A 27,763-nucleotide genomic window follows, 5' to 3' on the forward strand; every position below is an offset into this window, starting at 1 on the left:
GGAACAGGGAGCCTGATGCGGGGCTTGATCCCAGGACCCTGGGATCATGACCTGGGCTGAAGGCAGATACTTAACAACTGAGCCACCCAGGCACCCCCTCAAAAGATTTTTTAAGACTGTTAGGACTTTGTGATCTTATTGCTGGGTGCTAAAGCTTCCATCCTTTGGTCACTTCTCAAGATGTTTAACAGCAAAATAGAACAAGCAGTGTATATTTGTGTAATATTTGAATATGGAGAGAAAAAATATGGAAGTATACCTTTTAAGAGTAGTTTTTTTGGGAGGGTACACATTTACTTTGCATATTTTTAAATTTGGCAGTTAAAATAAGCATATAATACTTTTATGATTAAAAAATATATTTCTTTTACATTTTTTGAGGTCACCTTAGCATTTTCAAGAAACATCTTTATTTAGTGGCTTTTCAAGGTGGTGTAGAGTACTAGAGAAGACAAGGACAGTTTATTATTATTATTAAAGATTTCACTTATTTGCTTGAGAGAGAGAGAGTACAGAGGGAGGGAGAGAAGTAGACCCCCTGCTGAGCAGCGAACCCAATGATGCCGATACTGGGCCTGATCCCAGGACCCCGGAATCATGAGCTGAGTGGAAGGCTTAACTGATTGAGCCACCCAGGCGCCCAAGACAGTATATTAAATAGCTACAAATCTGAAGCTCTTTCCTTAGTTCTTAATTTGGTATTTAGTATGGAATGATTTATTATGGAGGTCAGAAGAACTTCGATATGTGTTTTGTTCAAGTTCCTGAGATTGTATTTCATTTCAGTAATCTTAAAGTATAACCTGAAATATCTGAAGGATTACTTTATAGTCAAATCGGCCACAAGATTTCAGCACCTGCATTTGCATTCCTGTTTTTGGTTATGCTGGTGTCACTGATCATCTAAAATTTACTCTGGAAATCCGTATGTTCTCAAATGTGTGGCATCAAAATAGAATATAATTTTAGGTATTTAAAACTTTGGCAGTAAGGACTTATTATAGTCACTATTGAGAGGAGTTCTGAAGTTACTGGAAAAGTCCATCTTGGGTGATTAGAAATTTCTTCAGAAGTCAGTACGTGAGTAGGCCATTGAGCTTATGTCCCATCTCTGGCCTCGGATACCTGGATTTATAGTATTGGGAGGTGTTAACAGTGACACCCATGATACCTTTCCTTCTGAACAGACACGGTTCCTTCAGATGCAGGGAAGGCTTATTATTTTATTTCTTATTTGCATTTGACTCCATTCTGTAAAGAAGAGAATATAAATAGGAATTAATTTTGGTGTGGGTAGGATGTTATGTTTGTAGAAGAGCATAGCTGTTCATGGTATTCAAAGTTCTAGAAATATAACTTGTATAGGAGTTTAATGTTTGAATTCTTTCAATACTCTGTATCTTATTCAGGGATTACTATTTTTTCTATGTAGAAACTGAGGGAGAAACATTTTTTCTATGTAAAACTGAGTGAGAGGCATTAGGATAGAGGTACCATTCTTGGAGATTCTTTAAACTACCGAATGGGGCCTCGTTTAAAGACATTTGAAGGGTCGTTTAGTTGATAGTTCTTGTTAATTCATCAATAAATAATTACTGATGTCATAGTAGTCTTATTGTAGGATGAGTAGAATTTGAACATGAAGAGGTGTGAAAGAAGGGCATCTCAGGCATGGAAGCAGTATGAGCAAAGACATGAAGATGGGAAAGCCCAGAATATGTTTAAAAAATAGTAATTATTTCAAAAAACAAAACAAAACAAAACAAAATAGTAATTATTTCAATCCAGGGAAAATAAAGTATATGTATGTATTAGTTTCCTCAGGCTTTTGTAATACATTTCCACAAAGTTGGTGACTTAAAGCAACAAATTTGTTCTCACAGTTCTGAAAGCTAGAATTCTGAAATCAGGGTGTTGATAAAGGCCATGTTCTCTCTGAAGGCTCTAGGGAAGAATTCCTTGCCTCTTCGAGCTTCTGGAGGCTTTTAGCAATCCTTTGTGTTCCTTGGCTTATGGATGCATAACTGCATAACTCCAATTTTTGCTTCCTAATTCAGATGGCCCTCTCTGTGTCTCTGTCCTGTTATGTCCTTATAAGGATATTGTCATTGGATTTATGGCCCAACCTATTCCAGGATGATCTCATCTCAATTTTTTATTATCTGCAAGGACCCTACTTCCAAATGACATCATATTTGGAGGTTCTGGGTGGACATGAATTTTGGGGTACACTTTCCAACCCACCATAGTGTAACAAAGTCATGGGGAAAAAAGAGGTAGTTGGAAGGACTGAGGAGGCTTATATATAGGAGGCATCTTGGTCCCCATTGTATCTATGTTGTATTGTATGTGTACCAGTGTCATAGCAACTACCTGTGGGAGGAAGGAAGGAACTATTTTTAAATTACTGATGCAAGATAATTAAGCCTTCAACCAATTGCAATGCATGAGAGTGTGTTACAGTCTTACCAACAGAGTATGTTGTCAAACTTTTAGTTTTTGGCATCTCACTGTGCTTTTAATTTCATGTTCTTATGATTGAGGTTTATTAACATTTCATCTGTTTAAGGACCATGTGCATTTTTGGTTCAGTGAGCTGTCTGCTTATATTTCTTGCATGTGTGTGGATAGGGTTGTTGATCTTTTTCTTCTCACATACTAGAAACCTTTTATATGTTGGGGATATTAACGCTCTGTGATAGAAGTTGCAGATATTTTTCTCATTTGTCTCTACTTTGTTTATGTCCATGTACATTTATAATGTAATCAGATTTACCTGTCTTTCCCCTTGATTGCTTCTGTGTTTTCAGTCATAATTAGAAAAGTTTTCCCATTCTCAGATTATAAAGGACTTCATGCATGTTTTCTTATAGCTCTGTGATTTTATTTTTTACATTTAAATCTTGGGATAATTTGGAATTTTCCTGGTAGATGATATGAGGGATGAATTGGATTTTATTTTTTTCTATATGGCTATTCAGTTGTCCCAACACCACTTTTGCCCACATATTTGAGATTTTTTTTTTTTAAGATTTTATTTATTTATTAGTGAGAGTGTGTGCGGAGGAGCAGAAGGAGAGGGATAGGCAGACTCCGCGCTGAGCACGGAGCCCTGTGTGGGGCACAATTTCACAACCCTGAGATCGTGACCTGAGCCAAAATCGAGAGTCGGACACTAAACCTACTGAGCCACCCAGATGCCCTGAGATTATATCTTTATACTAAATTTTCATATGCAGTTAAGTTTATTTCTAGATTTCCCATTTTGTTCCATTGATCTGTTTATTTGTGCACCAGCACCACACCATTTTAATTATAGTCTTATGTTTTAGTATCTAATTCCTCTCCCCACCTTTTCTTCTTCTTTTGTTTTTCCAAATTAACTTTGTAATCAACTTGTCTAGGATCTCAACTTGTCTGTTTTCTGAACAGATGGTGTTTTTGTTGGGATCATGTTAAAATTATACAATCAAACTAAGGAAATTTACATTTTAAGTCATTTATTGTGGTAAAATATGCATAACATAAAATTTACCATTTGAACCGTTTTTAAATATGCATTTGAGAAGTCATTGATTTTTAATCTTTTTAATATGACAGGTAAAAAAAAATCTCACTGTTTTAACTTGAATGTCTTTTCTTGGTAAAAGAAGTTGAATATATTTCCCACGTATTTCTTAACCACTGGTGTGTTTTTTGGTAACTTGCTGTTTTAATCCTGGGCACTTAGTCTGTTAATGTTAGTCTCATATTTAAACATTTAATGTTAAGCATGTGGAAGTGCTTGTTAATAGAGAGTTTTATTTAATAATCTGCTAACTGAATTAACATTTATAATATGCATAAGGATCTTTGAGTAATGTTAAGTCTTTTATTGGGGAACTGAGGTGGAGGCCAGTTAACCCTAAAGCAGATTTCCTACATGGAGAGGCAGAGCAGTGTTTTGGCCAGTGGCCGGGACACTGGAGTCAAATTGCCTGGCTTTGAACCGCAGTACTGCCTGCCTGTAGGTAGCTTTGTGACATTGAGCAAGTGCTTTGTTTTTCTCATGTCTTACATGGGAATGAGGATGATAGTCATGCATCTGTTGCATAGTGCTTTTTTGAAGATGTCATGAATAAAATATATAAGTATGTAAAGTACTTAAAACAGATCTTGGAAAATAATAATCACTATATATGTGTTTTGATTTTGTTGTTTTGATGATGGTAGAAGAAGAAAGGTGGAAGAATTAATTGGATAGATTGATGCTTTTATAAAATCTATAAATATTAATACTGTCCCTTTTTTTTTTCTTGTTTAGGTGTGAAATGTTTCTCTTATTCTACAAGTGTCATCAGCCTTGCATTACTACCATACATTTTTGCACAAAACAGTATTATATTTGGAAGTGTGCCTTTGCAAATATTATTTTATGGCATCATAGGAAGCTTTACAGTGATCACTCCAGCACTGCTTCACTTTGTTACAAAAGGCTACGTCGTTCGGTTGTACCATGAAGCTACAACAGACACTTATAAAGCCATTACTTACAATGTTGTGCTTCTAGAAACGAGTACAGTGTTTCACCAGAATGACGTGAAGATTCCAGACAGCGCACATGTGTTTACCACATTTTATGCTAAAACGAAATCACTGTTAGTTAATCCAGGGCTCTTTCCAAACCCTGACGATTATAACCATCTAATGGGTTATGACAAACCATTCACTTTTCATATGGGAGAAGACAGTGAGAAGAAACAGGTTAAAGATGAGAAATGAGTCTATTGTTTTTTAGGTTTGTGCTTAAATGTGATTTATGTTCCAATGTATAATAATGAAATTGCCTTTACTTTTGTTTTCTGTTAGTGACTGATTAAAAATAATTTGAAACTGTATCAACTTTTAATTTTCAGAGAATTATGTTCCTATATAATAAATATGCTGTGTTTGAAAAGCAAATCATGTAATATTCTACCATTTGTGTTTTTAAAAAAGTGTGAAAATACATGTTCATGCTGGCATAAGCATGGATAATTTTATATAATAATGTGGTTGTCTCTAGGCTGGGTATCAGGTGTCAGAAGCAGATGGGAGAGTTGTTTTTCCTTTACGTTTGGATTTTTCTAGGTGTATAGATATTAACTTTGCCCACATTAAAAACTATTTTTAAAAATTCTAAAATAATGGGAAGCAGTGTTAATCTTCCTTTGGTTCACAGGTTTTTGCTTATCTTTTCAGGCATAGTTGCGCATAATAAGGATCTCCATGTCCAGTTGAGTGTGGTAGCTACAGGAGAAATGGTGACCTAAATAGTGATGTCTTTGGTGGCAGTCTTCTCCCTTGTGTATCCTATCAGAGTTGGAAAATCATAGTTACTAAATAGATGGACAGGAGTTTTTATAAAATCGCAATCTCTTTGTTAATTTTATGAAGTATTGGAATTTTAAGATTTTTAACCTCTAATTGTAAAATGAAAATTGGTTCTTGTGAAGGATATTCAGCAAGGAGCAGAAGGCCTCAAGTCATGCTATTTAGATCAGTAGATAACTTTTTAAGTGCCCAGTGTGTGCCTGATACTGTGCTAGTAGTCAGAGTCATAGTTAAGAACAGAACACCCAGGGGTGCCTGGGTAGCTCAGTAGGTTAAGCGTCTGCCTTCCGCTCAGGTCATGATCCCAGGGTCCTGGGATCGAGCCCCGCATCAGGCTCCCTGCTCAGAGGGGAGCCTGCTTCTTCCCCTCCCTCTGTCCTACCCCCTGCTCGTGCTCTCCTTCTCCTTCTCACTCTATCTCAAATAAATAAAATCTTAAAAAAAAAGAACAAAGCACCTAGTCTCTATGGAGATGTCTGATGTCTCCTATTGTCTGCCATGATGGTAAATCTTACCTTTATGGCTTACCTGTGTATGAGGAAGGTTGATGGAAAAGCACCAGAAGCATCATGAGTTCATAGACAAAGATCAGGTCTGAAGCTGCTGGAGGCTTATAGGAGAGACCATGAGGTAGAAAAGTGCTCCCCTTTCTGAGACCTAGAGCCTGCCCTCTGCTAGGATCAGCCAACTTGTGATCCTAGCAAAAGGTGGGCTCTACGTCTCAGAAAGATGAACAAGCTGGGGTCATCCTCATCTTCAGTTTGGGCCTCTGCCTGCCTGTTCCTCTGTCCTACGTCATCTAGATATATACCTGTTGCTATCTTTCTATAAAAAAATTCTTCCATGGTCAAATGTTGATCAGATATTAGTAGAAGCAAGAAAAAAAATCACTCTTAGTTCCATTCCTAGAAGAAAAAACAGCTTTGTTAATATTTTAACATTTTCTTCCAAGGATCAGTTTCTTCATAACTTGTTCTGACTGTATCATATCTCTTTCTTTAAATGTCCTGTATCCATATAACCATTATGTCACCTGTGTAGTGGAATGAAAAACCTGTTTTTATTAGTATCAGAGTAATTCAGAAGACAACTTGGTTGTTTAGGGAAAAGAAAAAAAGCTTAAAATACTAAGTGAGAAAGATGACTTCTCAAGTGCATGGTCTGGAGCAACACCAAGAAGTAGAAAAGGAACAGTATGTGTAGAATATGATTCATCACTGAAATAAGTCAGCAGAAACAATTCAGGCCAAGGTGAGGAGGAAAAATTTGCACACATCTCTCTATGCCACTTTACTACCTTCATCACAGGTGGAGTAAAATCTTGGAAAGGTTAGGGAGGTGAGGAGTCTCCCACTATCTATAGGAAGGGTGTTGAGTCAATTTTGAGTCTCAAAGGCAGGGTGATCCTGGCTTAACATCGGGTTATATCGGATAATATACCCATTGATAATAAAATGTTTTGTAATCCCTTTCTAAACCTCGATTTCATTATCCTGAAAGATTTCAGCTTTTAGAAGCAAAAGTAACAAAGTGGCCGTTAGGTCTAAATGATAGTCTTAGCTTGCACACAATTTTAAAAAGTTGTATTCTGATTTTTTCAGGTACTTTTGTTGTTGGCTTCCTTTTTGTAGAGAATTTCAATCATTCAAAAGTAGAAGAGTACGATGAATCAACATGACTGTCATTCAGATTCAACAATTACCAATTTGTTGTCAATATTGTTTGATTTAGACCCCAACCACTTGCCCTCTACTTTTATTTGGAAGCAAATCCCAGACATCATAACATCTCTTTCTTAAATGTTTTGTAACTCTACCAGATAATGACTTAAAAAAAAAAAACTATAATAACATTATAATACCCAAACCACTCCCCTCTCCCCAAAGTTATCAAGGATCCAGTCTGTTCAAATTCCAATTCCTCCTCACATGTTGTTTGGATTAAGATCTAAGTAAAGTTCATGCCTTATTCACACCAATTTATGAAATTTCTTTTAAGACTCTTCTGTGGGCCCCTCCATTTCTTTCACTTCATTTTTTTCTCCCTTGTAAATTATCTGTTGAAGAAATGGAGTTCTTTGTCCTTTACATCTTTTCGTGGTCTAGACTTTCTGATTGTATCCCTGAGGTGTAGATTAACATGTTTCTCTGTCTTCTGTATCTCCTATAAATTGGTAGTAGGACTTGAGGCTTCATCAGATTGATATTTGATTACTTTGGATAAGACTAATTCATAGATGATGTTGCTTATATTAACTATTGTTGCATTAACAAATTGCCCCCCAAAGTTAGAGGTTTTTTTTTTTTTTTTTTTTAAGACTTATTATTTGAGAGAGAGAGTGTATGTGAGCGAGCTGAGGGAGGGGCAGAGGGAGAGGCAGAGAAGCAGACTTCCCACTGAGCGGGGAGCCTGACAAGGGGCTGGATCCTAGACCCTGAGATCATCACCTGAGTTGAAATCTAGAGTCAGATGCTTAACTGTCTGAGCCACCCAGGTGTCTCAAAAATTAGAGGTTTAAAACCAGTTTAATACTGCATGGTGCCTGTTGGTCCAGTATCCAGGAATGGCTTAGGTGAATGCTTCTGGCTCAGGTTCTCATGAGATTGCAGTCAAGCTATCACCTGGTGCTGCTGTCATCTGAAGGTTGAACTGGGCCAGGAGGGACTGTTTCCAAGGTGGCTCACTCACATGACTGACAAACTGGTGCTGGCTTTTTGATGAGAGGCCTCAGTTTCTCACTACATGGTTCTCTCTTTAGGGCTGCTTACTTCCCCTAGAGCAACTGATCCAGAAGAGCAGAGTGGAAGCCACAAGGATGTATTTTATCTACCTTGGAAGTTGCACACTGTCATTATGCAATATTTTATTAGTTACAGAATCAGCCTTATTCATTGGTGGAGGAGATTACACAAGGATTTGAATACTAGGAAGTAAGGATCATTGGGAGCCATCTTGGAGGCTGGCTACCACAGGGTTCATCCATCAAGAAGTTCACAAAGTCTTTCTCTCTGTGAAGTTAGCAACCACTGATGGCTCGGTGCTTAAGCTCAGTAATTCATTAGGTGCTGCAAAATGGTTATGTTCTATTTTTCCTTTTTTCATATATTAGCTGAATACTTCTAAAAATAGATAAAAGAGTATAAGGAGGCAAGGGAAAATTGTCCCATCTACTATCTGGTTACCAGTAGTTCAGTTTCTATAGAAAAGTCAGGATAAATGCTTGATTCTTTCCCTTTATTAGTTTTCAAAAGAGTTGACTTCCTAGCATCATCTAATATTAATTAGACTTTTAAAATATTATGAGCTCAGGGCGCCTGGGTGGCTCAGTTGGTTGAGTATCTGACTTGGTTTTCAGCTCAGGTTCTGATTTCAGCGTTGTGAGATTGAGCCCCGCGTTGGGCTCTGCACTCAGTGCAGAGTCTGCTGGAGATTCTCTCTCTTCTCTTCCTCTGTCCCCCCTCCCCACCCCCGCTTGTGCTTGCTCTCTCCCTCTCTCTCAAATAAATAAAATCTTTTTTTTTTTAAGATTTTATTTATTTATTTGAAGAGAGAGATACAGTGAGAGAGGGAAAACAAGCAGGGGGAGTGGCAGAGGGAGAAGAAGGCCTCCCGCCGAGCAGGGAGCCCGATGCGGGGCTTGATCCCAGGACCCTGGGATCATGACCTGAGCCGAAGGCAGATGCTTAACGACTGAGCCACCCAGGCGCCCACAAATAAATAAAATCTTTAAAAAAATTATGAGCTCATAGTTTTAAAGATATTTGGTGTATTTCAGTTCATTGTAGTCACTATCTTAATGTTTGTATAGTCTACAAGTAGGTTGAGTAATGGTCCCTCAAGAAATTCATGTCTGGAAACTGTGAATGTTAAAATATATGGCCAAAGGGATTTTATAGATAGATCTTGGGGAGATTATCCTGGATTATCCAAATGGTTCTAGTGTAATCACAGGGTTCTTATAAGAAGGAGGCAGGAGGTCAGAAGAGGTGATGTGATGATGGAAGCAGAGATGGGAGTGCTGAACTTTGAAGGTGTAGGAATACATGGGTTGCAGCTCTCTAAGATGAAAAAGTAAGGAAACAGGTTCTTCCCCCAGAGTCTCCAGAAGGAACCAGCTCTGCTGACACCTTGACTTTGGCCCAGCGAAACTGATCTCAGAATTCTGACCCCCAGAACTGTAAGAGAACACATTTGTATTGTTTTAAGCCACTAAGTTAGTGGTTAGTCATGACAGCAGCAATAAGAAACCCACCTTTGGTCACTGGGAACTGTCTTCATATTGGTTATCTAATATGCTAAGATGTTCCAGGCTCCATCTTAGACATTTTCTGCCCCAGACCTGGAAGCAGCAATTTCTCCAGAGTCTTTGTTCCTTTTAGTGGGAAATGGTATTTTTGAGACCACTAGGGGCATTCATAGGTTTTTCTTCTTCTTTTTGTTTTTTTCATTTTTTAAATGTGGTAAAAAATATATAATATAAAATTTACCATCTTAACCAATTTTAAGCACAAGTTCAGTAGCGTTAGCTATATTTACATTGCTGTGCAACAGATCTCTAGAACTTCTCATCTTCCAATCCTGAAACTCAGTACCCATTAACAACTTCCATTTCCACATCCTCCCACAGATTTTTGCCTTTCTAAAAATGGGAAAGTAGCATAGTTCTTTAGTGGAATCTTTTACCAACATATGATTATTTTTCTCTAAACTTGTAGATTTTTAGGCCCTGACTCCATGCTATTTTTATTTCTGGCTACTAATCCCAAACTATGTCCTACAAAGGATTTTAAGTAGCAAAGTATCTGAAAGATGAGCTATTTTTCTAGAACAGAGTGAGAAGTTTGAAATACATGCCACATGCAAAATAATGACCATTTCATTATCAGGGCTCAAAATATTCCCTGGAGCTGTACTTTGCTTAAGTAAGTGCATTCTCAAGCTTGGTGTGGTCCCCGCCAACAATGCAAAAGTATAGCTAATATCCCATGTCTGCAGTCTCATCTAGTCTGGCTCTGCCCTGTGGCTGCACCTGTTGCAGAGCAGAAATAATTTGCATCAGACTATTCAGTTCAGACCTATAGGTCCAGCTCCCTGGGCCATGAGAAATTGTTGTATAAAAAATTGTTGTATAGGGGCACCTGGGTGGCTCAGTCGTTGGGCGTCGGCCTTCAGCTCAGGTCATGGTCCCAGGGTCCTGGGATTGAGCCCCATGTTGGGCTCTCTGCTCAGCGGGAAGCCTGCTTCTCCCTCTCCCACTCCCCCTGCTTGTGTTCCCTCTCTCGCTCGCTTGCTCTGTCAAATAAATAAAAAAATGTTTAAAAAAAATTCTTTAAAAAAAATTGTATAAAAAAAATTGTAAAAAAAAAAAAAAGAATAGCAATGCAGATGGAAAAGGAGTGGCAGTCTGTTGGGATTCTAAAGGAGACCTACAGACTGGTCTTGTTACTATTGACCAGGAAGTACCTTGTTTTGTTTTTAAAGTTCTGTGTTCTTATTTGCATTACGTGTTCTAGAAGAGTATATTCTAAATCATTTTGCTCTCTCCCCTTGCCGGAAGTGCTCGAATACTAAACACATACACTCAAAAGAGGAAACTCAGGAACTCAGAAATCATGTGACCAATGACTAAGTTAAATCTTTTCTGCTTACTGAAAGGGAAGAGTCTGATGATTAGTTGCCGAATCTCCTTGTGTTTTTAAAGTTTTGGTGATACTGAATCATGTTCCCATTTATGCTTTTTTCCACTCTGTTTTCTTCCATATTCACTGAACCTGGGGAGCAACATTGGATCTGCAATTCCTCTGATTCCAGTGTTTGGTATACCTATTGTGGTAAGTAAAACAGCAACAAGTGGTTCAGGGTAAGTTTTCATAAGAACTTTGCGCTGCTGTGGACGGGACACAGGAAATGACAGTGTGTTCCCACTGCTGCTACTGGTGGAAAGGTGATGGCTGGTTGCTGTCCTGTGTGGATTTTCTGGATCCTTCACAGACCTCACAAGTCACAAGTACAACACACCTGTGTTGTACTTGACCTCCAAGGGCTTTTGTTGTTCCCTGTGGTCAACTCTGTCCTCCCTGAGCCCAGTTTCAGATTCTTTCCAGTTTTGGCAGATCTCTTTGCTTCTGAGCTTTTGCCTTAGCCCCAAGACTTACTGGTTCTTCTTGAGAAGGTAGAATAGTCCTAGCTGCCTTTTGGAATTGATTATTGCTCTGGTATGTGATTTTTTTTTTTCCTTCAGCACAGCAGTGGGCATATAACAGGTGCTTTATAAGTGTTTGAGGCAGTGAGTTTTGGGGAGTCTGGGAATCACCTCCCTAATTGGATGTTAGCCTGGTTCTGTCAGTTACTAGCTGTGTGACCTCGAGCAAAAAGTACTAGCCTCTCTGTGTCCCAGCTTTTTTGTCTGTAAAATGAAAGTGATTTTATAAGCTTTATCTATTTATTTAAAGAAAGAGTGGGGGTGGGGGGGAGGGGCAGGGGGAGAGAGTGAGAGAGAATCTCAAGTAGGCTCCACGTCCAGTGTGGAGCTGAGGCAGGCCTTGATCTCATGACCCTCAAGAGTCGGACGCTTAAACTGACTGAGCCACGCAGGTGCCCCTGAAAGTGATTTTAAAGCTATTTTATAAGGATTGTTGTAGGTTAAGTTTTTAGCATGTAGCCACACAGAAACAACACTATTGATGACTTAAAAAATCAGCCATACCCTTATGCTATTAACCAGCTATATCACTGTTTTTTGTTTTTCCTCCCTATTTCTCTACAGATGTCTGCAGTCTGAAAGCACAGCATCAGGGCTAGACTGCAGTTTTGGTTTGGTATTTGCCACTGGTTTGCTCATCATGGGTTGACTGGTCTTTTCTACCCAGTAGTGGTATCAGGAAGGGTTTGATGCTTCCGAAAATGCTAGCTCCTTAAAATTCTATTGGGAAAAAGGACTGATGGTCTAATCCTTGGGGGAGATTTACAAATGTACTTTGAGTTCTCAGAAGTTCTGTAAGAAAGAAACCTATTTAATCCCCAGATTTTCAATTTTATTTTATTTTATTTTTTTGAGTGTGTGTTGACTTTTTGAAAAACACACTCTGGCAAATGCTAATATAAAGTTACTTCCAGGGAATTAACGTAATTGCCAGGTATGAGAACAAGATTTAGCCATGTGACCAATCTTATACTCGTGGATTGTAACTGAATTCCCTTGCAACTTATCTCTGAAGTTTTTCCATCCTGTAAGGTCAGTATACCTCTCCCCCTCCAGGAAGCTTCCCTAGCCCACTCTGCCGCCAAGTGTCTCCTTTCTTTTGGCTTATATGTACCACACATTGATTACGTCACCTTCTATTTAAAAAAAAAAAGATTTTATTTTTAAGTAATCTTTACATCCAACATGGGGCTTGAATTTACAATCTCAAGATCAAGAGTCACATGCGGGGCACCTGGGTGGCTCAGTCGGTTGAGTGTCTGACTCTGGATTTCAGCTCAGGTCATGATCTCATGGGTGGTGGGGTCGAGCCCCACATCTGGGTTCTGTGCTCAGCAGGGAGTCTGCTTGAAGATTCTCTCCCCCTGCCTTTCCCCCACACACGTTCTCTCTTTCTCTCAAATAAATAAAGCTTTTTTTAAAAAAAGAGAGAGTCACATGCTCTACTGACTGAGCCAGCCAGGTGCCGCAATATGTCACCTTCTCTGCGTCATGTTTCACATGGCCTTTATTTTTGAGGGAGGATCCTACGCCTTTCTGTCTAATGCTGAGAAATCCTGTGGTCCTTTCCTGCTGCCCCACTGCTGTAGGGACTGAGGGGAGCAAGCAGAGTACACAGCTCCAGCACAACCCTGCTTGGGCCCCTGGCCACTGCCATGTCCTTATCTTCCCTGCCTTAGAGAATCTATCCTGGCTGAGCTCAAAGTGCGTGTGTCGGAAGCACTGATTCCTGTAGGTATTCCTGTGAAGCTGGTGGTACAACAACAACACCTGATTTAGTTTTTCTGTGAGGCTGAATTGCATTTGGTGAACCTATGGGGTATCTACAGTATATCGGTTTGCTAGGACTGCCGTAACAAAACACCAAAGACGGGGTGACTTGACAGAAATTTATTTCTCACAGTTCTGGGAGCTGGAAGTCCAAGATCAAGGGTCAGCAGATTTGTTTCCTTCTTGCTTGCAGATGGCCAGCTTCTTGCCATGTCTTTATATGGTCTTTTCTCTGTGTGCACTCATGCCTGGCACTCCCTGTGTGTCTAAATCTCCTTTTCTTGTAGGGACACCAATCATATTGGAGTAGGACCTCACCCTAACAGGTTCTTTTTAACTTAATCTCTCGTTTAAAGACCAAATCTCCAAATATAGTCACATTGTAAGGTACTGGGGGGTTAGAATTTCAACATATGAATTTGGTGGGGGTGGGAGGGGACAGACAATTCAGCTTATAATCTACAGAAATGGCATTAAGTAGCTGTGTGTTCCTCAACTTTGGAAAAGGCAGAAAATGTGGGTGTGCGTGTCAGTCCATAAGACCCTGGACACATGCCCTCTTGTAAATTAGAGTCATCAGACTCAGATTCGGTTCTAGCCTTTTTTTTTTTTTTCTTATTTGCTATAGGTAGTCCAGAAACCCAAGAATTAATGGGTCATTTAATTAAACCAATATTTACTGAGCATCTAGCATGTCTATTCTAAGCACTGAGGATATTATATAGCAGCGAACAACAAAGAAAAAAGTCCCTGCCCTTGTGAAGTTTTTTTTTTTTTTTAAAGACTTACTTATTTATTTGAGAGAGAGAGAAAGAGAATGGGTGGGGGAGGAGTAGAGGGAGAGGAACAAGCAGATTCTGCCCTGAACGTGGAGCAGGACAGGGGGCTTGATCCCGTGACCACCAAAGATCACCACCGGGGCCTAATCAAGAGTCTGACACTTAACTGAGCCACCTAGGCGCCTCCTCTTGGAGTTTTTATCAGTAAAATATTCAGCATGTCAGATGGTGATAATTTCTTTTTTTTTTTTAAGATTTTATTTATTTGACAGAGAGAGACACAGTGAGAGAGGGAACACAAGCAGGGGGAGTAGGAGAGGGAGAAGCAGGCTTCCCGCTGAGCAGGGAGCCCGATGGGGGGCTCGATCCCAGAACCCTGGGATCATGACCTGAGCCGAAGGCAGACGCTTAACAACTGAGCCACCCAGGTGCCCTGATGGTGGTAATTTCTGTGAGAAAGAAGTAGAGCAGGGGAGTGGACAGAGAGCAGAGATGGGGAACGGGGTTGCATTATAAAGTCGGATGACCAAGGAAAACATCCCTGGGAAGGTGACATTTAGTAAAGACCTGGAATAGTTGAGGGAGTGGGCCATGCAAGATATCTAAGGGAAGAGGTAGAGCAAAGGGCGAACACAAAGGCCCTGATGTAGGACATGTCTGGTGTGTTGGAAGGATAGTAAGGAGTCCAGTGTGGATCCAATGGAGTGAGGGAGGGGGAAGCAGTAGAAGATGAGGTCATAGAAGGAAATGGGGGAAGGGGGGCCCTGTAGGTCAGGGGATGGCTTATCTTCCACTGCGAGCAAAGCTTGGTCTGGCTCTTGTGTTGACGATAATCCATAACGGGGCACAGGTGGGAGCAGGAGATGTGTTGTGAGGCTGAGGCTATTGCACAATACTCCAGGTGAGAGAGATAATGGTGACTTGGACCAAAGGAGCTGTGGTGGAGGTAATGAGAAGCGGTCAAATTCTGGAAGGAATCTGAAGATGGAGCTGACAGGACTAGTTGACAGATTGGGTGTGAGCTTGCAGCATGGCTCTCCTAGCTAAGCAGGTATATCCCCGTGTCTTGGTGTTCCCCCCTCCCCCTTGCCTCTTCACTGGCCTTTAGTTGTACTTCTTCTGTTCACTAACTTAAAATATCCTGTTTCATGCCAACCTTTTGTGGTCCATCAAAGTCCTACAGAGCATGTCAAGTCAAGTCAGCTGAATTTTATTCAGGTTAACAAGCTTTATTTAATAGGCATTGAGTTTAGTTATTATGCTAAGGAACACTTAGAATGCAAAGGGTATGTGAGATATAGCCGGAACCTCAAGGAACTTCTGGCTTTTGTCTCACTGGGAAGCCCACTAGCCATTTGGAGCTAGAATTCTTGACCTATGCCAAGCTGAGCCCAGTTCTTCCTGTCTTTCCCATCGCATCATATGATCTTTTGATTCTTACATCTAATTATTTTTTGTATGTTGGTCTTGTCTTCCCAGAAAAATCATAGACTTCCTCATGTGAAGACTAAGCCTCATATCTCTGTTCTCCACTCTCTAACACCCCTGCCCTCTGCCCAACCAGGGGCATCCTTTAATTATTTCTTTTCCTTATCCCCCACATTCAGTGTGTTGGTGATTCCCATTTTAACTATCTCCAGAATATGTTCTTTTTTTTTTTTAAATGTTTTATTTATTTATTCATGAGGGTCAGAGAGAGAGAGGCAGAGGCAGAGGGAGAAGCAGGCTCCCCGCCAAGCAGGGAGCCCGATGCGGGGCTCGATCCCGGGACCCTGGGATCATGACCTGAGCCGAAGGCAGATGCTTAACCATCTGAGCCACCCAGGCGCCCCTCTCTAGAATATGTTCTTTTTTTTTTTTTTTAAAGATTTTATTTATTTATTTGACAGAGAAAGAGACAGCGAGAGCAGGAACACAAGCAGGGGGAGTGGGAGAGGGAGAAGCAGGCTTCCCGCCGAGCAGGGAGCCCGATGTGGGACTCGATCCCAGGACTCTGGGATCATGACCTGAGCCGAAGGCAGACGCTTCACGACTGAGCCACCCAGGCGCCCTCTCCAGAATATGTTCTTAAGCCAACTACTTCTCACTGTCCTCTGCTCACTACTTATACCCCCCATCTCTCCTCTGGCTTCTGCAGGAGCCTCTCAGATTGTCCTCTCTCCACTTCGATTCTTGTCCCCATACAACCTGTTCTTGGCCCAGAGACCAGGGAGGTCTTTTGAAAATGCAAATAAGTCAGACAATGTCACTCTCCTTGCTTAAAGCTTTCCAGTGGCTTTTTATTACAATTAGAGTGAAGTCCCAATTTTATACTAAGACGTCCAAGACCCCTCCAGATGGCCCCTGCCTACTTGTCGGATCCTGGTGATTCCCACCCACCCTCTCTCATTATTTGCCATCCACACTGGCCTTCATTATTATCATTGTTTATATTACCAACATAACACACATCAAAGTTTCCCTTTTAACCATCTTTAAGTGTATAGTTTAACAGCATTGAGGACATTCACAGTGTTGTGTGATCATTACCACTATCCCTTTCCAGAATTTTCATAATCCCAAACAGAAACTCTGTACCCATTAAACACTAATTCCCCATTTCTCCCTCCCTCTGGTTCCTGGTAACTTCCACTCTACTTTCTGTCTCTGTGAATTTGCTTATTCTAGTTACCTCATACAATGGTCTTTGTGTGTGCATGTTTGTGTGTGTCTGTATGTGCATGTTTTTGTTGTTGTTGCTTGAACATATCAAAGTCATCTCACCTCTGAGTCTGCACTTACTAGGAATCCTTCTGATTAAAACTCTCTATGTCCAGTTTCCACAGGCCTGGTTCCTTCCTGTCACTCCCTGAGTAATGTAGTTGAAGTATCTCCACCACCCTGGCCCCCCACCCCTCCATCTCCACCACACACTCACTCTGTGTCCCATGACCCTGTTTGATTTTCTTAGTAGCATGTACATTTCTCACGAGCAGGGCCCATGACTCCTTCATTGTTCTTCTTAGTGCCTAGAGAGATGTTCGTTACATAATAGATGCCAAGCAAAAGTGAATAAGCACACATTTGTTATCTGCCATGTGTCTAGCACTGTGCTATGTGCCAGAGATATGAAAAACAGAGATATTCTTTCTGCCCTGAAGGTTTGTGCTATCTTTATGAAGAAGATGGATATGTAGGGGCGCCTGGGTGGCTCAGTCATTAGGTGCCCGCCTTCGGCTCGGGTCATGATCCCCAGGTCCTGGGATTGAGCCCCGCATCGGGCTCCCCGCTTGGCAGGAAGCCTGCTTCTCCCTCTCCCACTCCCCCTGCTTGTGTTCCCTCTCTCGCTATGTCTCTCTCTGTCAAATAAATAAATAAAATCTTAAAAAAAAAAGAAGACAGATATGTAAATGAATAAGTGCAATAAAGATTTACAAATGAGCACTGAAGGATGGTCCAGTGCTATGAATGATGGTGTGTCTGTGACTGTGGGAGTGGGGAGGTGTGGAGGAGTCAAGGAAGGCTTAACAATGTTGATGATATTTGAATACATTTTGAGGGAGAAGAAGGAATTTCTAGACTGATGATGACAAGGGCATTCCTGTCCAAAGGGACCGCATATTTAGGTATCAGAAATTCCGTTAAGGAGGTAAAATGATAGGGCGCCTGGGTGGCTCAGTCGGTTAAGCGACTGCCTTCGGCTCAGGTCATGATCCTGGAGTCCCGGGATCGAGTCCCGCGACGGGCTCCCTACTCAGCGGGGCGTCTGCTTCTCCCTCTGACCCTCCTCCCTCTCGTGCTCTGTCTCTCATTCTCTCTCGCAAATAAATAAATAAAATCTTTAAAAAAAAAAGAGGTAAAATGATGTGCTATGAAGGTTCAACTCCAGCTAACATTTCCTCCCTAGACCTCCGAGAATACTTAATGCCAACACTCAGAGGGGCACTGGTTTCATTTCCAGTGCCAACTGCAGTTGCCTGGAATGTTGGGCTAAGAAAGATTCTGAGGCTGAGCTCAGTGGGAAAAGTGCTATAGGTATACAAATTTACTTATTCAACCACTTCTGTACATTTTTAATTGAGATATAATTGACATATAAGATTATATTAGATATATGTATATATTGCAAAATGATCACAATAAGTGTGGTTAACATCAATCACCACACAGTTATAAATTTTCTTTTATGATGAGAACTTTGAAGATATATTCTATTAGCAACTTTCTTTTTTTTTTTTAAATATGGAACGCTTCACGAATTTGCGTGTCATCTTTGCGCAGGGGCCATGCTAATCTTCTCTGTATTGTTCCAATTTTAGTATATGTGCTGCTGAAACGAGCACTCTATTAGCGACTTTCAAATGTACAATACAGTTTTATTAACTATAGTCACCATGCTGTATACATCCCAGGACTTATTTATTTTATAACTGGAAGTTTATACCTTTGGACCACCTTCACCCATTTTTGTCCAAACCCATCGCCCACCTCTGGCAACCACCAATCTATTCTCTGTATCTATAAATTTAGTGTTTTGTTTTGCTTTGTAGATTCCGCATATCAGAGAGATCATATGATATTTGGTTTTCTCTGACTTAGTATAATGCCCTCAGAGGCCATCCATGTTGCAAATTGGGCATTTTTTCTTTGGTCATAAACCATTTAGGGATGAACATCTTTTGGTCAAATATTTGTGAGCATCCATGAGTAGGTGAAATGACTGTTAATATAATTAATTCTATGATAATTTTGTTGCAGGTAAACTCAATTAATTGAGTGAGAGATGTTAACATTAATTTTTTAAAAGATTATTTATTTATTTATTTATTTATTTATTTGAGTGTGAGCAGGGGTAGAGGCAGAGGGAGAGGGAGAGAGAAACTCTCAAGCAGATTCTGTGCTGAGCACAGAGCCCCTTGTGGGCTGGATCCTATGGCCCTGAGATCATGACCTGAACCAAAACCATTAGAGTCTGACACTTAACCGACTGAGCCACCCAGGCACCACTAACATTAATTTTAAGGGTTGCATTCAGGGGCAAATCCACACAAACCTGGTATCTTCCCTCCCCCCTCCTCCTCAGTGCTTTTATGAACTCTTCTTCTACACCTTTCTTGAAACTCCCTCTTCAGGAAGACTGTTCATTAATTTATTCATTCATTTATTTATTCACTCACTTAACATTTACCAGATCTTTAAGTACTTGACGTATATTTTCTATTTTGAACCAATGGAACATACGCAATGTGAAGACAGTGGATAAAAGGAGAGCAATGTTGATGGGAAAAGGTTAAAAAGTTCCAAGTTAGAACAAGTAATTTTATGAAAATATTTTTTGGGGAGTTTTTTTCCTCCACACAGTTTAAAGTAATTCAGTACCTTCAACTTCCACCTTAACAATATTAGGGCATTGAAACACTATTTATGTTATGGGGAGGTTTCTTTTCTGTATTTATACAATATTTTAAAATTCATTTTACTGTGGTAGGAACATTTTACATGAGATCTACCCTCTTCAGTATTTAAGTGTACAACACAATATTGTTGACTATAGGCACAGTGTCATACAGCAGAGCTCTAGAACTTATTCATCTTGCTTGGTTGAAACTTTATGCCTGGGATGCCTGGGTGGCTCAGTCAATTAAGGGTCTGCCTTTGGCTCAGGTTATGATCCTAGGGTCATGGGATCAAGTCCCACATCTGGCTCCTTGCTCAGCAAGGAGCCTGCTTCTCCCTCTGCCTGCCTCTTTCTCTCTCTGACAAATTAATAAAATCTTAAAAAAAAAAAGAAACTTTATGCCTGTTGGTTAGGATTTCCCCATCTCCTCCTCCCCCTCAGCCCCTAGCAACCACTCTATGAATTGACTATTTTAGATACCTCATGTAAGTGGAATCATGCAGTATTTGTCCTTATATAACCAGCTTATTTCCTTTAGCATCCATTGATGTTGTAGCATATTGCAAAATTTCCTTCTTTTTCTAAAGCCTGAATAGTATTCCACTGCATGTATAGGCCACTTTATTTATTTATTTGTTTGTTTAAAGATTTATTTGACAGAGCGCATGTGCACAAGCAGGGGGAGCGGTAGGCAGAGGGAGAGGGATAAGCAGCCTCCCTGCGGAGCCAGGGACCCCAGCTCGGGGCTCGATCCCAGGACCCTGGTGGCTTAACCCACTGAACCACCCAGGTGCCCCAAAAATAAAATCTTTAAAAAAAAAGAAATCATGTCTGCATGCGAGGAAAATTTTACTTCTTCCTTTCCAATTTGGATGCTTTTTATTTATTTTTCTTGCCTAATTGATCTGACTAGGTCTTCTGGTGCTATGTAAGGAGTGGGTATCCTTGCTTTCTTTCTAATCTTAGAGGAAAAACTTTCAGTTTTTTACCATTGAGTGTAATGTTAGCTATGGACTTTTCATATATGGTTTTTATTATGTTGAGGCCATTTCCTCTAATTCTAGTTTGTTGAGAGTTTTTATCACAAAAAGGGTGTTAAATTTTGTCAAATGCATTTTCTGTATCTATTGAGATAACCATGTGCTTTTTATCCTTCATTCTACAGAATTTTGCATCTACATTCATTGGAGATATTGGCCTGTAGTTTTCTTTTCTTGTGGCGTCTTTGGTTTTAATATCAGGGTAATGCTGGGCTCATAAAGTAAGTTTGGAAATGATCCCTTTCAAATTTTTGAAAGAGTTTGAGGATTGGTATTAATTCTTATTTAAATGTTTGGTGGTAGAATTTACCTGTGAGGCCATCTGGTCCTAGGCTTTTCTTTGTTGGGAATTTTTTTTGTTACTTATTCAATCTCTTTATTAGTTATAGGTCGGTTCAGACTTTCTAATTTGTCATTCCTTTGGGTATTCCCCTTGGAAAACTTGGGGCTCTGGATACATGAACTAACCTCTTGCTTCTTGAGTGAAGCTGGGGGCTAGGGGATCTTTTCCTGATTGTGCTGTGCCAGATGCAGGGTTTCTAGTAAAAGGACGTCCTCTACTGACTTTGGTGAGTCTGATTTCACATTCTCCTGGGATACAGGAGACTTTCAATTAGTTTCTGATTTCTCGCAAAGGGAATTTGTCCATGAGTTGTTGCAGAATTGGTATGTTTGTGAGGGGAAGGGGTGGGTCTTGGACTTCTTACTCTGCCATTTTATTGACGTCACTCCTCCAGGGAGGGAGATGTTTTTAACCACCCCCAAGTTTTCTCATTACATGATTTTAATGGCATCTTTTGGGGAATGATATTTAGAATACTCTACTTACTAGAAATGATTAATAATAATTTATTGACATTATCTTTATTCTTCATTTAGATGACATGAAAGTTCCTATTTCCATCGGTCTTAATCCCTGTATAACATTGAAGGGAAGCAAGGGATATTTGCATATTTCCTACATTGCAAGTAAGTTCAATGTTTTGTTTTTGTAATTCAATGAAAAGGGTTCAAGAATTATTAATGATAAATGATTGTGTTCCAAATGTACATGTATTGGTTTTCTATTTCTATGTAACAAAGTACCACAATTTTAGTGGCTTAAAACAGTACACATCTATTATCTTGCAGTCTTTGTGTGTCAGTAGTCTAGGCATGGCTTAGTTTGTCTGCTTCAGGATCTCCCACAAGATTTCAGTTAAGGTGTCAGCCAGGACTGGAGTCTCTTCTAATGTTCAATTAGGGAAGAATCCGCTTCTAAGCTCATGTGGTTGTTGACAGTATTCCGTTCCTGTCTGGCTGTTGGACAGTAATCAGTTAGTTCCTTGCCATATGGGCCTTTTCAACATAGCTTCTTGCTTCATCAAAACCAGCAGGAGGGATAAGCTAACAAGATAGAAGTCACAATCTTATGTAGGCTAATCATGGAAGTGTCACTCTATTACCTTTGCTGTATGCTATTTGTTAGAAGTAAGCCACTAGGCTAGCTCACACTCATGGGGGAGGGGATTCCATATGATATAGGGGTAAAAATGGAAATAACTCGAGACTTCCAATAATCTAATAGGTATATCCTTTGTCAGCCATTGACTATTCAGCTCATAAGTAAAGCTGGGTTTCCACTGATCAAAGATCTGTATATGAGCAAACCACAACTTTTTTTTTTAAATAAAGATGACCTTTCTAGAGAAAACTATGATGATGATGGGATGAAAGAAGGCAATTTTTTGGCTTTGTTTTTGCTGTGTCTTGTTTTTCCTCTTTATCATTTTACTTGTAATCATCAGTTTCGTAAAAATGAAGTTGGGTAATTGTGATAGCATCAGGATGGACGAGTGTCTGTGAAAACATACAAAATGTTCTTCCTCTCCTCCTAGTCAGCTCTGTTGCCTGAAAGTCCTAGGAAAATTCAGTTCTAATCATCATCATTGTCATTATTGTTTTCATCATCACCAACATCACTTACATCCTAACTTATATTTGGAGCTTATACTTTACAAAGTGCTTTCACATAAATAAACTTAAACATTTCCCCCTGATTTTAGTTCTCCAGTTTACAAGACAAAAGACAGCTGAGAACCCAGAAATACAGACAATAAACTTGTGTTTTAATTTTCCTGAATCTAATTGTTTAAACTTATTTTGAAACTTTCTGTATTCATTAAAAAATACTTAGAAATGCGTAGTGTATTTCAAGTATAGTGATAGGGCTTGTGAATTCATTGATAAATAAGATGTTCTCTTGACCTTCAAAAATCAGTGCAATAGGAGAGAGAGAGAGAAATCTGTAGATAATATGGTATGATAAGTGAAATGATAGCATTTAGGCTTAGTGGTAGCCCAGAGGAAAGAATAATCAACTCTGTTCACTCCACTTTCTTGGCCAAAGGTGAAAGAAATAATCTAAGTTTTTGCCTGGCTAAAGTTCTACAATTTTTTCCTCTTTTCTCAGGTTTTGTTTTCTGCTTTATGTGGTGTGCTTTACCTGCCCTCCCCCACCCCCCATGTTTGGCAGGAGTGATTATTTACATAACAAATGACCTCATTTTCAAGTGAACCTCTTGCCCTTACACACAAGAAGCAGAATGTATCCTTCTAGGCTAAGTAGTATTGTATTATTACTTTATTAAGTAATAATACAGTACAGTGTACTTGGGGTTCTCTGAAAAGCAGATACTAAAAAAGGAATTAGACATACAAGAGATTTATTGGGGGAAGTTCTGGGAAAAATAAAAGTGAAGAGAAAGCTGGAGTAGGCAAGGAGGGAATTCAGATTAATGTGCAGGTCTGATACCTTTGAAATGAGAGAGGAAAGGAAAGAGTATTTGGTAAGATGGTCATCAGACCAAAACGAATCCCTGAGATACTCTGAGCCCGGTCAGTGGGGAGCCTTAGAGCAAAGATTGCCTGTCTCATGACAGGCAGGGGTAGTTTGGCTATAGTGTCCTTGTGGAGTTTGGTTATTATAGGAGCAGCCTTCGTCATAATAGGAGCATTATAGGAGTTTGGCTTCTGGGTGATTCTGGAGATAGATCTAAAGGTGCAGCAGCTAAAGGCTGTCTGCCAACTACCCTTCCTTCTCCCAGCAGTTCTTTAAAAGGGAGGTTTGAGTACCTCACCACTGTGGCCACCACACATACCTTAATCATTCACTAAATACGACGTTTATATAACATTTTATTAATTCAGTGACAAAATAATTATTTAGTCATATTTTAAAAATCGGATTATTTGTGTTTTTTTGGTGTTGTTGTGTACGTTCTTTATATATTTTGGATATTAATCCCTTATTGAATCCATCATTTGTAAATATCTTCTCCTATTCAGCAGGTTGTCTTTTTGTTTTATTGATGGGTTCCTTTGTTGTGCAAAAGCTTTTTATTTTGGTATAGTCCCAATAGTTTAATTTTGCTTTTGTTTCCCTTGTCAAAGTAAACAAATCTAGAAAAATGTTTCTATGGCTGGTGTCAAAGAAATTACTGCCTGTTTTCTTTCAGGAATCTTACGGTTTCAGGTCTTACATTTAGGTATTTTAATCCACTTTGAGTTTATTTTTGTGTGTGGTATAAGAAAGTGTTACAGTTTCATTCTTTTGCGTGTGGCTATCCAGTTTTCTCAATATTATTTGTTGAAGAGACTGTCTTTTTCCCATTGTATATTCTTGCCTCCTTTGTCATAGATTAATGGACCATACAACTGTGGCTTTATTTCTGGGCTCTCTGTTTTGTTCCACTGATCTGTGTCTATTTTTGTGCCAGTACTATGCTCTTTTAATTACTACCACTTTGTGGTGTATCTTGAAATCTGCAATTATGATATGTCCAGCTTTGTTCTTTTTCAAGATTGCTTTGGCTATTTGGGGTCTTTTGTGGTTCCATACAAATTTTAGGATTATTTGTTCTATTTCTGTGAAAATGGTTTTAGTATTTTGATAGGGATTGCATTAAATCTGTAGACTGCTTTGGATAGTATAGATATTTTAGCAATATTTGTTCTCCCGATCCATGAGCATGGAATATTTTTCAATTTGTTTGTGTCACCTTCAATTTCTTTCATCACTGTTTTATAGTTTTCAGAGTATAGGTCTTTCACCTCCTTAGTAAAGTTTATTCCTAGGTATTTTATTCATTTTGGTACAGTTGTGAATGGGATTATTTTCTTAATTTTTCTTTTTGCTACTTTATTATTAGTGTATAGAAATGCAATAGATTTCTGTAGATTAATTTTTTATCCTGTGACTCTACTGAACTCATTTATCAATTCCAGTAGTTTTTTGGTGGAGTTTTTCGGGTTTTCTTTATATAGTATCATATCATCTGCAAATAGTGAAAGTTTTACTTCTTCCTTACCAATTTGGATGCTTTTTATTTCTTTTTGCTGTCTGATTGCTGTGGCTAGGACTTCTGGTACTATGTTGAATAAAAGTGGTCAGAGTAAACATCCTTGTCTTGTTCCTGATCTTAGAGGAAAAGCTGTCAGTTTTTCCCCCTGGAGTAGGATGTTAGCTGTGGGTTTTTCATATATGGCCTTTATTATGTTGAGGTATGTTCCCTCTAAACTTACTTTGTTGAGAGTTTTTACCATGAATGGATGTTGTACTTTGTCAAATGCTTTTTCTGCATCTATTGAAATGATCATATAGTTTTTATTCTTTCTTTTGTTAATGTGATGTATCATGTTGATTGATTTGTGAGTATTGAACCATCCTTGTATCCCTGGAATAAGTCCTACTTGATCATGGTGAATGATTTTTTAATGTGTTGCTGGATTTGGTTTGTTAATATTTTGTTAAGGATGTTTACATCTTCATTCATCAGAGATACTGACCCATAGATCTCTTTTTCTGTAGTGTCTTTATCTGGTTTTGGTGGCAGAGTAGTGCTTGGCCTCATAGAATGAATCTGGAAGCTTTTCTTCCTCTTCTGTTTTTTGGAATAGTTTTTTTTTTTTTAATTAAGATATAATGCATTATTTGTTTCAGGGATACAGGTCTGTGATTCATCAGTCTTATATAATACCCAGTACTCATTACATCACATGCCCTCCTTAATGTCCATCACCCAGTTACCCCTTCCCTCCAACCCCCTCCCTTCCAGCAACCCTCAGTTTTTTTCCCATGATTAAGAGTCTCTTATGGTTTGTCTCCCTCTCTGGTTTCCTCTTGTTTTATTTTTTCTTCTTTTCTCCTGTGATCCTCTGTTTTGTTTCTTAAATTCCACATATCAGTGAGATCATATGATAATTGTCTTTCTCTGATTGACTTATTTCGCTTAGCATAATACCCTCTAGTTCCGTCCATGTCATTGCAAATGGCAAGATTTCATTTTTTTTTTAATGGCTGCTATTTTTTGGAATAGTTTGAGAAGAATAGGTAATAAGTTTTTAAAAAATGTTTGCTAGTATTCACCTGTGAAACTATCTGTCCCCGGACTTTTGTTCATTGGGAGTTTTTTGAATATTGATTTATTTTCATTGCTGGTAATTCATCTGTTCAAAATTTCTATTTCTCTCTGATTCAGTTTTGGAAGGTTATATGTTTCTAGAAATTTATCCATCCCTCTAGGTTGTCCAATTTGTTGGCATATAATTTTTCATAATGCTCTCTTATAATCATTTGTATTTCTGTCGTGTTGGTTGTTATTTCTCCTCTTTCATTTCTGAGTTTATTTATTTGAGTCCCTTCTCTCTCTCTCTTCTTTTTTTTTTTTTTTTTTTGATGAGTCTGACTAAAGGTTTATCAATTTTGTTGAACTTTTCAAAGATCAGCTCCTGGTTTCATCAATTACTTAGTCATATTTTTGTAATGCTTTACAATTATGACCTGAGTTTCCTAGAATGTATTAGAATGTCTGCATAAGTGTGGGGCCATATTCATAGAAATCAACCTTATTTTTATGGGCCTATAGCTACTTAAATTCAATAAGAGCTGTAAGAGCTTTGACCAAAAGTAGGTTGGGATGGAAATTATTTATTTTGAGACTTTGTAGCTTTGCTAGTAAATTATTTGTATACTATTAACTGATTAATAAAAAAATAAATAAACCTGCACTTTAAGCCAAAGTTATATCTGAAAGTTCTTGGAGTTGTCTTAGCTGAGCTCAAAAACAGTCTTCTTTGTTACTGCATGAAGCTACCATATTTCTTGTCTCTCACTCTGACACCCACATTGGTATCTCTGGCCTACTGAGCCATACAAGTGGTATCTCACTTTGTCCATTGTTCCTGTGCCTAAAATGACCACAGTGATGTCCAAGGGCAAGAAGCTTCTCAAGGTATAAACTGTTGAGATGTCAAAGCAGCACTTCCTTTCTTGGAGTCATTGAAGACTGGAATCATGCCGTGTTCCATGCAGAAGTGTTAGAAGTTTCATTGTCCTGAATTGTCATTGGTACCACAGCAGTTCTGCCATATGCCCATGTCTCAAGGAATTCCCTGTGAAAACAGCTCTTCAATTTCTACACGTACCCCTGCTTTGGGAGTGGTGCAGGCTGAAGTTCATGGAGTGGACCATGGAACCACTGTTTAAAACAGACCCTATGATGTTCTTTTCCACTTTACCCTGAAAGTAGAAAAGTGGAGACAAATTAAGAAGTTTGGCTCAGAGTAATGAGGGCCTGCATTAAGAGAGTGGTGATGGGGATGAAAAGGAGGCTAGTAAGATTTCCTGGGATTGTGAATTCTAATGCCTATATGGTGATGAAGATGAGGAAGTCAATTTTGGATCTGTTGGCTGAGACAGTGAGCAGCATTTGGGTAGAGATATTGAATGCATATGTGGGACAGGTGCCCAGGAGAAAGGTTGAGACTAAAGATAATGATTTGGGAATTATCACCCTATGTGGTACTTAAAGCCAGGGAGTATGTACAAAGTGGAAATTGAGAACTGAGGCTAAAACCGTAAGAGAAGCCAATGAGGAGAAGGAGTCAGAGAGGTTGGAGAAAAACCGGAAGAGAACAGTAGCACTAATGCCAAAGGAAGGAGTTTTGAGGAAGGAGCTGGCATTCCTGTTAAGCATACGAAGTTCAGGTTAAAGATGGAAATTTTGGGGACGTCTGCGTGGCTCAGTTGTTAAGCGTCTGCCTTCAGCTCAGGTCATGGTCCCAGGATCCTGGGATCGAGCCCCACATTAGGCTTTCTGCTCAGCAGGAAGCCTGCTTCTCCCTCTGCCACTCCCCCTGCTTGTGTTCCCTCTCTCATTGTGTCTCTCTGTCAAATAAATAAATAAATAAAATCTTTAAAAAA

General features: G+C 39.3%; 2 protein-coding genes and 1 non-coding gene across 6 annotated transcripts in view; 2 read left to right on the forward strand and 1 right to left on the reverse strand.

The window, feature by feature from the left end:
- The window catches only part of TMEM70 (transmembrane protein 70), a 7,642-nt gene extending 2,765 nt beyond the window's left edge, over positions 1–4,877 (forward strand). The window contains exon 3 of the mRNA XM_081816148.1: positions 4,304–4,877. Coding sequence (XP_081672274.1) covers positions 4,304–4,761 — 458 coding nt within the window. The 3' untranslated portion in view covers positions 4,762–4,877. The remainder of the gene's footprint in view (positions 1–4,303) is intronic.
- Positions 4,878–9,080: 4,203 nt separating this feature from the next.
- Positions 9,081–27,763, forward strand: part of LY96 (lymphocyte antigen 96) — a 28,563-nt gene continuing 9,880 nt past the window's right edge. The window contains exons 1-2 of one of the 4 annotated variants that reach the window (XM_081816150.1): positions 9,087–11,183; positions 21,400–21,489. In XM_081816150.1, coding sequence (XP_081672276.1) covers positions 11,072–11,183; positions 21,400–21,489 — 202 coding nt within the window. In that variant the 5' untranslated portion in view covers positions 9,087–11,071. Of the gene's footprint in view, positions 11,184–21,399; positions 21,490–27,763 lie in introns of all 4 variants that reach the window. The other 3 variants (XM_081816149.1, XM_006737073.3, XM_081816151.1) reach the window with 3 other exon arrangements.
- On the reverse strand, positions 18,319–18,425 carry LOC115942284 (U6 spliceosomal RNA). Its single transcript, XR_004076884.1, has one exon. It is a non-coding gene; the product is annotated as a U6 spliceosomal RNA (small nuclear RNA).

The sequence above is a fragment of the Leptonychotes weddellii genome, chromosome 4, assembly GCF_054177405.1.
Source record: "Leptonychotes weddellii isolate Sample4059 chromosome 4, ASM5417740v2, whole genome shotgun sequence".
NCBI classification, from domain to species: Eukaryota; Metazoa; Chordata; class Mammalia; order Carnivora; family Phocidae; genus Leptonychotes; species Leptonychotes weddellii.